Source organism: Bufo bufo, chromosome 7 (genome assembly GCF_905171765.1).
Source record: "Bufo bufo chromosome 7, aBufBuf1.1, whole genome shotgun sequence".
Classification (NCBI taxonomy): domain Eukaryota; kingdom Metazoa; phylum Chordata; class Amphibia; order Anura; family Bufonidae; genus Bufo; species Bufo bufo.
This window is the reverse complement of record NC_053395.1, coordinates 10,509,576-10,522,145: the sequence shown is the minus strand read 5'-3', so window position 1 is coordinate 10,522,145 and position 12,570 is coordinate 10,509,576. Positions and strand designations below refer to the sequence as shown.

At 41.3% G+C, this 12,570-nt stretch overlaps 1 protein-coding gene across 3 annotated transcripts in view; it reads right to left on the bottom strand.

Annotated features, from left to right (window-relative positions):
• Window positions 1-862: 862 nt before the first annotated feature.
• Window positions 863-12,570, bottom strand: part of LOC121009019 (zymogen granule membrane protein 16-like) — an 81,312-nt gene continuing 69,604 nt past the window's right edge. For 2 of the 3 annotated variants that reach the window (XM_040441898.1, XM_040441897.1), the window contains exons 2-4: window positions 7,197-7,240; window positions 6,947-7,079; window positions 863-1,318 (exon numbers count right to left, since the gene is read on the bottom strand). In XM_040441898.1, coding sequence (XP_040297832.1) covers window positions 997-1,318; window positions 6,947-7,079; window positions 7,197-7,239 — 498 coding nt within the window. In that variant the 5' untranslated portion in view covers window position 7,240 and the 3' untranslated portion in view covers window positions 863-996. Of the gene's footprint in view, window positions 1,319-6,946; window positions 7,080-7,196; window positions 7,241-7,398; window positions 7,503-12,570 lie in introns of those variants that run through there. The other variant, XM_040441899.1, reaches the window with a different exon arrangement.

The window sequence follows — 12,570 nt, the reverse complement described above, 5'->3', positions numbered from 1 at the left end:
CTGCTGAGCCGTGTATCTAATCCTATCCTGTATGATACTGTCTGCTGAGCTGTGTATCTAATCCTATCCTGTGTGATACTGTCTGCTGAGCTGTGTATCTAATCCTATCCTGTGTGATACTGTCTGCTGAGCCGTGTATCTAATCCTATCCTGTGTGATACTGTCTGCTGAGCTGTGTATCTAATCCTATCCTGTGTGATACTGTCTGCTGAGCTGTGTATCTAATCCTATCCTGTGCAATACTGTCTGCTGAGCTGTGTATCTAATCCTATCCTGTGTGATACTATCTGCTGAGTTGTGTATCTAATCCTATCCTGTGCAATACTGTCTGCTGAGCTGTGTATCTAATCCTATCCTGTGTGATACTGTCTGCTGAGCTGTGTATCTAATCCTATCCTGTGTGATACTGTCTGCTGAGCTGTGTATCTAATCCTATCCTGTGCAATACTGTCTGCTGAGCTGTGTATCTAATCCTATCCTGTGTGATACTATCTGCTGAGTTGTGTATCTAATCCTATCCTGTGCAATACTGTCTGCTGAGCTGTGTATCTAATCCTGTCCTGTGTGATACTGTCTGCTGAGCTGTGTATCTAATCCTCTCCTGTGTGATACAGTCTGCTGAGCTCTGTATCTAATCCTCTCCTGTGTGATACTGTCTGCTGAGCTGTGTATCTAATCCCATCCTGTGTGATACTGCTTGCCCCATGCTTCTGGTGGTTGCCCCCCCCGTTACACTTGGTCTGCTCCATCTGCAGATTCCCATTGGTGGATGCAGAGACATCACACTGAGGTTCAGCTTCAGGTTTTATTTCGCAGACAATTGGTGAGAGGCCGGGGTCCTGGTTCCGCTCCGCCCGGGGCGTGCACTCAGGGGCAACGTGTCAATCAGGATCTTGAATTAAGAATGTGGGGGGGGGGGGGGGGGGGGGTGATTGCAGGGAGGGAGTCAGGTGACAAGGTGCAATACTCTGCAGCACGGTGCGATGCTCTGATTCATTACTTGGCACAGTGTACACAGTTACTGTTGGCGTAATCCCAGTGAAAGCTGATGGCATCGATGACGGAGCCCGAGCTGCCACTGATGTATCTGAGGACGGTGTTGGGGAACAGCGGGGTGGCATTGAGAGTCTTCCCGTAATCCTTCCCAAACGGGAAGTAACGCCCTTTATTTGTAACAAACACCAACCTCCGGATATAATTGGAATAGGTCCCTGTAACTTGGATGACTGCCTCCCCGGGGTGCAGGAAGACCTCCTCCAGCTCACCTGATGAGCCCCCCTTATAGTCTGACCAGGTGGTCCCATAGCGGATCTGCAACCTGTGGAGATAAAAATCCGATATGGAAACCAGATTCCCAAACATATCCCTAGGAGCAGTATTATAGTAGTTATATTCTTGTACATAGGAGCAGTATTATAGTAGTTATATTCTTGTACATAGGAGGCAGTATTATAGCAGTTATATTCTTGTACATAGGAGCAGTATTATAGTAGTTATATTCTTGTACATAGGAGGCAGTATTATAGCAGTTATATTCTTGTACATAGGAGCAGTATTATAGTAGTTATATTCTTGTACATAGGAGCAGTATTATAGTAGTTATATTCTTGTACATAGGAGCAGTATTATAGTAGTTATATTCTTGTACATAGGCGCAGTATTATAGTAGTTATATTCTTGTACATAGGAGCAGTATTATAGTAGTTATATTCCTGTACATAGGAGCAGTATTATAGTAGTTATATTCTTGTACATAGGAGCAGTATTATAGTAGTTATATTCTTGTACATAGGAGGCAGTATTATAGTAGTTATATTCTTGTACATAGGAGCAGTATTATAGTAGTTATATTCTTGTACATAGGAGGCAGTATTATAGTAGTTATATTCTTGTACATAGGAGGCAGTATTATAGTAGTTATATTCTTGTACATAGGAGGCAGTATTATAGTAGTTATATTCTTGTACATAGGAGCAGTATTATAGTAGTTATATTCTTGTACATAGGAGCAGTATTATAGTAGTTATATTCTTGTACATAGGAGCAGTATTATAGTAGTTATATTCTTGTACATAGGAGCAGTATTATAGTAGTTATATTCTTGTACATAGGAGCAGTATTATAGTAGTTATATTCTTGTACATAGGAGGCAGTATTATAGTAGTTATATTCTTGTACATAGGAGGCAGTATTATAGTAGTTATATTCTTGTACATAGGAGCAGTATTATAGTAGTTATATTCTTGTACATAGGAGCAGTATTATAGTAGTTATATTCTTGTACATAGGAGCAGTATTATAGTAGTTATATTCTTGTACATAGGAGCAGTATTATAGTAGTTATATTCTTGTACATAGGAGCAGTATTATAGTAGTTATATTCTTGTACATGGGAGGCAGTATTATAGTAGTTATATTCTTGTACATAGGAGCAGTATTATAGTAGTTATATTCTTGTACATAGGAGCAGTATTATAGCAGTTATATTCTTGTACATAGGAGCAGTATTATAGTAGTTATATTCTTGTACATAGGAATCAGTATTATAGTAGTTATATTATTGTACATAGGAGCAGTATTATAGTAGTTATATTCTTGTACATAGGAGCAGTATTATAGTAGTTATATTCTTTTACATAGGAACAGTATTATAGTAGTTATATTCTTGTACATAGGAGCAGTATTATAGTAGTTATATTCTTGTACATAGGAGGCAGTATTATAGTAGTTATATTCTTGTACATAGGAGGCAGTATTATAGCAGTTATATTCCTGTACATAGGAGCAGTATTATAGTAGTTATATTCTTGTACATAGGAGCAGTATTATAGTAGTTATATTCTTGTACATAGGAGCAGTATTATAGTAGTTATATTCTTGTACATAGGAGCAGTATTATAGCAGTTATATTCCTGTATATAGGAGCAGTATTATAGTAGTTATATTCTTGTACATAGGAATCAGTATTATAGTAGTTATATTATTGTACATAGGAGCAGTATTATAGTAGTTATATTCTTGTACATAGGAGCAGTATTATAGTAGTTATATTCTTTTACATAGGAACAGTATTATAGTAGTTATATTCTTGTACATAGGAGCAATATTATAGTAGTTATATTCTTGTACATAGGAGCAGTATTATAGTAGTTATATTCTTGTACATAGGAGCAGTATTATAGTAGTTATATTCCTGTACATAGGAGCAGTATTATAGTAGTTATATTCTTGTACATAGGAGGCAGTATTATAGTAGTTATATTCTTGTACATAGGAGCAGTATTATAGTAGTTATATTCTTGTACATAGGGGGCAGTATTATAGTACATATATTCTTGTACATAGGAGGCAGTATTATAGCAGTTATATTCCTGTATATAGGAGCAGTAGTATAGTAGTTATATTCTTGTACATAGGAGCAGTAGTATAGTAGTTATATTCTTGTACATAGGAGCAGTATTATAGTAGTTATATTCTTGTACATAGGAGCAGTATTATAGTAGTTATATTCTTGTACATAGGAGCAGTATTATAGTAGTTATATTCTTGTACATAGGAGCAGTATTATAGTAGTTATATTCCTGTATATAGGAGCAGCATTATAGTAGTTATATTATTGTACATAGGAGGCAGTATTATAGTAGTTATATTCTTGTACACAGTAGCAGTATTATAGTAGTTATATTCTTGTACATAGGAGGCAGTATTATAGCAGTTATATTCTTGTACATAGGAGCAGTATTATAGTAGATATACTCTTGTACATAGGAGCAGTATTATAGTAGTTATATTCTTGTACATAGGAGCAGTATTATAGTAGTTATATTATTGTACATAGGGGGCAGTATTATAGTAATTATATTCTTGTACATAGGAGGCAGTATTATACTAGTTATTTTCTTGTACATAGGAGGCAGTATTATAGTAGTTATATTCTTGTACATAGGAGGCAGTATTATAGTAGTTATATTCTTGTACATAGGGGCAGTATTATAGTAGTTATATTCTTGTACATAGGAGCGGTATTATAGTAGTTATATTCCTGTACATAGGAGCAGCATTATAGTAGTTATATTATTGTACATAGGAGGCAGTATTATAGTAGTTATATTCTTGTACACAGTAGCAGTATTATAGTAGTTATATTCTTGTACATAGGAGGCAGTATTATAGCAGTTATATTCTTGTACATAGGAGCAGTATTATAGTAGATATACTCTTGTACATAGGAGCAGTATTATAGTAGTTATATTCTTGTACATAGGAGCAGTATTATAGTAGTTATATTCTTGTACATAGGGGCAGTATTATAGTAATTATATTCTTGTACATAGGAGGCAGTATTATACTAGTTATTTTCTTGTACATAGGAGGCAGTATTATAGTAGTTATATTCTTGTACATAGGAGGCAGTATTATAGTAGTTATATTCTTGTACATAGGGGCAGTATTATAGTAGTTATATTCTTGTACATAGGAGCGGTATTATAGTAGTTATATTCCTGTACATAGGAGCAGTATTATAGTAGTTATATTCTTGTATATAAGAGGCAGTATTATAGTAGTTATATTCTTGTACATAGGAGGCAGTATTATAGTAGTTATATTCTTGTATATAGGAGCAGTATTATAGTAGTTATATTCTTGTACATAGGAGGCATTATTATACTAGTTATATTCTTGCACATAGGAGGCAGTATTATAGTAGTTCTATTCTTGTACATAGGAGGCAGTATTATAGCAGTTATATTCTTGTACATAGGAGCAGTATTATAGTAGATATACTCTTGTACATAGGAGCAGTATTATAGTAGTTATATTCTTGTACATAGGAGCAGTATTATAGTAGTTATATTCTTGTACATATGAGGCAGTATTATAGTAGTTATATGCTTGTACATAGGAGCAGTATTATAGTAGTTATATTCTTGTACATAGGAGGCAGTATTATAGTAGTTATATTCTTGTACATAGGGGCAGTATTATAGTAGTTATATTCCTGTACATAGGAGGCAGTATTATAGTAGTTATATTCTTGTACATAGGAGCAGTATTATAGTAGTTATATTCTTGTACACAGGAGCAGTATTATAGTAGTTATATTCTTGTACACAGGAGCATTATTATAGCAGTTATATTCTTGTACATAGGAGCAGTATTATAGTAGTTATATTCTTGTACATAGGAGCAGTATTATAGTAGATATACTCTTGTACATAGGAGCAGTATTATAGTAGTTATATTCTTGTACACAGGAGCAGTATTATAGCAGTTATATTCTTGTACATAGGAGGCAGTTTTATATTAGTTATATTCTTGTACATAGGAGCAGTATTATAGTAGTTATATTCTTGTACATATGAGGCAGTATTATAGTAGTTATATTCCTGTAAATAGGAGGCAGTATTATAGTAGTTATATTCTTGTACATAGGAGCAGTATTATAGTAGTTATATTCCTGTACATTGGAGGCAGTATTATAGCAGTTATATTTTTGTACATAGGAGCGTTATTATAGTAGTTATATTCTTGTACATAGGAGGCAGTATTATAGTAGTTATATTCTTGTACATAGGAGCAGTATTATAGTAGTTATATTCTTGTACATAGGAGCAGTATTATAGTAGTTATACTCTTGTACATAGGAGGCAGTATTATAGTAGTTATATTCTTGTACATAGGAGCAGTATTATAGTAGTTATATTCTTGTACATAGGAGCAGTATTATAGTAGTTATATTCTTGTACATAGGAGCAGTATTATAGTAGTTATAGTCTTGTACATAGGAGGCAGTATTATAGCAGTTATATCCTTGTACATAGGAGCAGTATTATAGCAGTTATATCCTTGTACATAGTAGGCAGTATTATAGTAGTTATATTCCTGTACATAGGAGCAGTATTATAGTAGTTATATTCTTGTACATAGGGGGCAGTATTATAGTAGTTATATTCTTGTACATAGGGGCAGTATTATAGTAGTTATATTCTTGTACATAGGATCAGTATTATAGTAGTTATATTCTTGTACATAGTAGGCAGTATTATAGTAGTTATATTCCTGTACATAGGAGCAGTATTTTAGTAGTTATATTCTTGTACATAGTAGGCAGTATTATAGTAGTTATATTCCTGTACATAGGAACAGTATTATAGTAGTTATATTTTTGTACATAGGGGCAGTATTATAGTAGTTATATTCTTGTACATAGGAGCAGTATTATAGTAGTTATATTCCTGTACATAGGAGGCAGTATTATAGTAGTTATATTCTTGTACATAGGAGCAGTATTATAGTAGTTATATTCCTGTACATAGCAGGCAGTATTATAGTAGGTATATTCTTGTACATAGGAGGCAGTATTATAGTAGTTATATTCTTGTACATAGGAGCAGTATTATAGTAGTTATATTCTTGTAAATAGGAGCAGTATTATAGTAGTTATATTCTTGTAAATAGGAGGCAGTATTATAGTAGTTATATTCCTGTACATAGGAGCAGTATTATAGTAGTTATATTCTTGCACATAGGAGCAGTATTATAGTAGTTATATTCTTGTACATAGGAGCAGTATTACAGTAGTTATATTCTTGTACACAGGGGGCAGTATTATAGTAGTTATATTCTTGTACATAGGAGGCAGTATTATAGTAGTTATATTCTTGTACATAGGAGCAGTATTATAGTAGTTATATTCTTGTACATAGGAGCAGTATTATAGTAGTTATATTCTTGCACATAGGAGCAGTATTATAGTAGTTATATTCTTGTAAATAGGAGCAGTATTATAGTAGTTATATTCTTGTACATAGGAGCAGTATTATAGTAGTTATATTCTTGTACATAGGAGCAGTATTATAGTAGTTATATTCTTGTAAATAGGAGCAGTATTACAAAACATGTATTTTTGTAGTGTGTTTTTAGTATTAAAGTTTAACTCTCTCACCCTACGACGTAGTTGCGGCTTACACGAACTCTCAGGGCTGTGATTGGTCCGTCCAATTGGTTTCCAGTGTGGGTGAATCGCTTACCGCCACCACCACCATATTCTCCAGAGGAAGATGAGCTTCGCTGTTGAGCTGGAGGGAAAAGGAAAGGACCATTCATCACAATGGAGGTTGTTGTCTGCCCCCTTCTATTACACCTGCCCTGCTGTCACCTAGCCTCGTAGTGGGGGTCGGATGGTAAGTTCTTACCTGCAGCGATGCAGCAGACACTGAGCAAGATCCAGAGAAACATTCTGCAAAGAGATTGAGATGAGTAGATGTTAATATCTGCAGAACATCGCACCTGAAACATTACAGAGAATGCGCCCGGCTTCCTGATCCTCATCCCTCCTGTACATATCATATAGATGTCATAGTCAGGAAGCTGGTTCGCCCCTCCATCAGCACTCACCTGTCGGAGTATGGGGTCTGTGGGATGAGCGCAGGTCGTGGCCGCTATTTATATGGCAGAAAATGGGTTTATGGAAAGGAATCCGCCTCCTGGGTAAACACCAGGGACATGGCAGGACAGCTGGGGGGCAGGAGGGTGGGGCAGATAACCGGGATCTCCCAGGGTCATGGGCACCATCACAACTCAGCTTCTTATCTGTGTTTGTTCCTTCTAAATATAGAGCAGAACCTACGGATTGTCAGCTTTTCTGCCAAGAGATAACGAGCTCTGGCTGCACTGGACACAATGTGAGCAGTAAATATAATGTGCTTTGCATACAAGATAGGGGCCCCAGAGCAATAGGGCCCCGCTGCCAGTTCATCCCACCTGTCCTAGTACAGGAGGCCCCGTGGTTCTACTCGCTGGCCTCTTTGAGGGGTGAAGAGAATTTTACCCCTCGGACCCCACAGTCCGCAGGATCAGGAAGACCCATTACTTACAATGGCTCTAAGGAGCAATCATCAGGGGTAATAAAATGGCCGCCGTCCTAGCAGTACAGACAAAAACCCGTCCTAACCACACAGGAGGACAATGAGCCGTAGAGCTGCCTCATCCTCCTCTCTGCTCGTCAGGATCCTGAATACAGGTGAAGCTCTGTGGGAATGGAGATGATGAGGAGACATGAGAGGGGGGTGAGGTAATGAGCAGCAGCCTCCATTACCACAGCCTGTCCTCTCTGTCCTTCATGTCTCCTCATGAACTACATTCCCCAGAGATTCAGCTGAAGATTCAGCTTATCCTCTGTATTCAGATAAGTAGAGAGGAGGATGAGGCAGCTCTTTACCTCAGTGTTGTAAAGTTACTTGTCCTCCTCTGTGATCAGGACAGATTTTGTGTGGGACGGCGGCCATTTTGTTTCCCCTGATGATCGCTCCCCAGACAAAACGAGCCATTATAAATAACCAAAGGTATTTGAGAATATATGTATAATAAAGTAATACTTAAGTATTTTCATTTTCTTAACTACCGGAGAACCCCTTTAAGTTTCTGATCCTATGTCATACTCCAGAGCTGCACTCACTAATTTCTTATTTTGAAGTTTGTGTGCAGGTTCGTGTTGTGGTATTTTCTGAATTGTGTTATGAATTCAGTTACCACGGACCATAACGCAATTCCATGACGGAATGCCTTTAGAGGACTCCAGCATAACGTAAACCGGACGGATCCGTTTTGCAGCCCATAGACTTCTATTATGATGTAATGAATAACAGAATGTCTCTAAAGGCATTCCGTCATGGAATTGCGTTATGGTCCGTGATAACTGAATCCATAACACAATTCAGAAAATACCACAACACGAACCTGCACACAAACTTCAAAATAAGAAATTTGCTCATCCCTAATTACTATTCACAGTCACTGTGTACATACATTACTTATCCTGTATTATACTCCAGAGCTGCACTCACTATTCTGCTGGTGCAGTCATTGTGTACATACATTACTTATCCTGTACTGATCCTGAGTTACATCCTGTATTATACTCCAGAGCTGCACTCACCATTCTGCTGGTGCAGTCACTGTGTACATACATTACTTATCCTGTACTGATCCTGTGTTACATCCTGTATTATACTCCAGAGCTGCACTCACTATTCTGCTGGTGCAGTCACTGTGTACATATATTACTTATCCTGTACTGATCCCGAGTTACATCCTGTATTATACTCCAGAGCTGCACTCACTATTCTGCTGGTGCAGTCACTGTGTACATACATTACTTATCCTGTACTGATCCTGAGTTACATCCTGTATTATACTCCAGAGCTGCACTCACTATTCTGCTGGTGCAGTCACTGTGTACATACATTACTTATCCTGTACTGATCCTGAGTTACATCCTGTATTATACTCCAGAGCTGCACTCACTATTCTGCTGGTGCAGTCACTGTGTACATACATTACTTATCCTGTACTGATCCTGAGTTACATCCTGTATTATACTCCACAGCTGCACTCACTATTCTGCTGGTGCAGTCACTGTGTACATACATTACTTATCCTGTACTGATCCTGAGTTACATCCTGTATTATACTCCAGAGCTGCACTCACAGTCTGAGGGGCGGTGTTGTCTATTTGCACTCTGGTGAGTGTCACCTGTACATTTGTCTCTGCACCGTCGGGTCCTGTTATAATGACTGCTCGGAGCAGTGACCGGGTACATTCTGCGCGCAGCGTGAGGGGACGCTTAGTTCACAGAGCCCACTAGGCTGAACAATGAACTGTATAGAATGAGCTCCCCCTAGTGGTGGCTGCAGGAATAAAACCAGGACACATTGGGTTGAGATTTTTAAAAACATTTGCAGAGGAATAGTGGAGAAGCACTGGTGTAACTATAGGGATTGCAGCTGTTGCGACCAGGCCCCTAAGCCACGGTGCCCGGAGGGCCCCCTTTGCCTGTGGTACTGTACATAATGAAGCGCTCACTAGTCTGCTGGAGGCAGGGAGAGAAGCGCTGTGAGCGCTGTACAGTACTTACCCCTCCTCCTGCTCGCTCTTCTCAGGGTCGGTGCTGCTGTGTCCCGGCTGCCTGCAGCGTCAGGACGTACAGAGCGCGCTGACGCTGCAGGAGGACAGGTGACTGCAGCACCGACCCTGAGAAGAGAAGACAGCAGGGCAGGGAGATGGGGAGACTGGGGGGTCTGAAGTGGTCTAATGGGGGGTCTGGAGGTCTGACTGGGGGGTCTGGAGAGGTCTGACTGGGGGGTCTGGAGAGGTCTGACTGGGGGGTCTGGAGAGGTCTGACTGGGGGGTCTGGAGGTCTGACTGGGGGGTCTGGAGGTCTGACTGGGGGGTCTGGAGAGGTCTGACTGGGGGTCTGGAGGTCTGACTGGGGGGTATGGAGGTCTGACTGGGGGGTCTGGAGAGGTCTGACTGGGGGGTCTGGAGGTCTGACTGGGGGGTCTGGAGGTCTGACTGGGGGGTCTGGAGAGGTCTGACTGGGGGTCTGGAGGTCTGACTGGGGGGTATGGAGGTCTGACTGGGGGGTCTGGAGAGGTCTGACTGGGGGGTCTGGAGGTCTGACTGGGGGGTCTGGAGGTCTGACTGGGGGGTATGGAGGTCTGACTGGGGGGTCTGGAGAGGTCTGACTGGGGGGTCTGGAGGTCTGACTGGGGGGTCTGAAGTGGTCTAATGGGGGGTCTGGAGGTCTGACTGGGGGGTCTGGAGGTCTGACTGGGGGGTCTGGAGAGGTCTGACTGGGGGGTCTGGAGACGTCTGACTGGGGGGTCTGAAGGTCTAATGGGGGTCAGATATATGGGTCTAGAGGTCTAGTGGGGGTCTGGAGGTCTGATATGGGGGTCTGGAGGTCTAATAAGGGAATTATCTGAGATCTGATATTGGGTTGGGGTCTTACATGGAGGTCTAATGGGGGAATTATATGGGGGTCTGGATGTCTAATGGAGGTCTGATCTGAGGTCTAAAACTGGAGTCTTATATGGGGTCTGACATAGAGGTCTAAAGGGGGTTTGGTCTGAGATGGGGGGATCTCATTTAGGATTTTATATGGGGGTCTGATCTGAAAGGAAGGGGGGATTTTTTTGTACTGACGCACTATCTGTGTGGTACCGGTATTTTCAGGGGGGCTGTTTCTGCAGGATAGTATTGGGGGGCACAGTGGGCAGAGTATTGGGGGGGGGGGGTTGAGAAGGTGGGAGGATGATGGAAAAGTAGGAAAGTAAGATGTCTGCAGAGACGAGGCGCGGCTGAAAGAAGTCACCATGGCGGTCTGGTGTGACAGGAGAAGAAGAGGAAAGAGAAGAGAAGTCACTGGATGTCAGAGGTAGATATGTGGCGCTGTATGACCCTGTGTGTTCTGTAGCGCTCTGTGTATGTCTTTAACAGGGTTGTCCGCTTTTTTTTTTCCCGTACGATCGCCGCCTTCTCTGCTCTGTTTACCGCTCATGGCTGCACATGTTACGGCGAGCGGGTGAACAGAGCAGAGAGAGCGGCTCTCATATGAGCGCTGCCCTCTCCTCAAACAGCTGATCGGCGGGGGGCTGGGGGTCCCTGCCGATCCTGAGGCTAGGTCATCGGTAGTGAAGAGGACGACCCCTTTAACAGCAGAAAAGCTGGGTGCACCAGCGCTGAGTGGAGGGGGCTGATCTCTTGCAGCGAGGCCCCTGTGGTGGACACCAGTCGTGTCGCTGCTAATGTTTTCCTGTGGCCTCAGGATCGGACACCTGCGCCGTTTGTCCGATCAGCGCTCACCTCTCACACACATCCCTCCACCAGGATGCAGTGAGTCACTGCCCGGTCATATAATGCTAATGACACTACAGATTAGGGCGCGGCAGGGTGGGGGCGCCATCCGATCAGATCCTGCCCAGGTCATGATCTATTATCTCTGCACCCCATGGTCGCTGCAAGACTTTACAACCCAATCATAAAAATGGAGGCGGCGGCGGCGTCTGCTGAGGATGACACACAAAGAGGAGGATGAACGGAAGACACCAGGGCAGCAGCTGTCGTGTGACCACAACTCCCAACATCCCTCGGCATATATATAGAGCCGCGGTCATGCGCTACATTTCTAGCACAAGTTCAACATTCTATGAAAGCTGACATTAAGGGATATCGGCTGTCAGGGGTGGCAGCTGTGGGGCAGGGGGCAATGCTACCCAGCTTTCCCACACTCCTGAAACGTGCAGTGATACACATGAAGGCAATGCAAATGGCGCAAAAAGTGCAGTGCCCCAAATGAGCACCAGGGGGAGCAGGAGGACCTGACAGTGACTCCAGTGATTGGGGCCAATTATATTATATGGAAGTGGTCTGCAAACTGTGGCTCTAGAGCCGCTACAAAGCGGGCAAGAAGATGGGTGTAGTTGTCTACAACCTGCATCTCCGCGGTGGGTGCACAACTGACATACAGAGAGACCAAACAGCAGAATTCGCATTGATATAAAAAATGTAATCAGCTGGTAACCTGCGGATGGTGTGGTGATGGAGGACGATGAGCGAAGGCATGAGGATCAGAGAGGACGAGGTCATACATATTTAATCCCCACAGCCAGATATAGCAACATGGATGAAAAATGAATAAAACTGAGTGCAACGCGGGGAGCAGCAATAAAATATGTATAATGTGCAAAAATGTCATGAAATGGTGCCCCCTACTGGTTATAAACAAA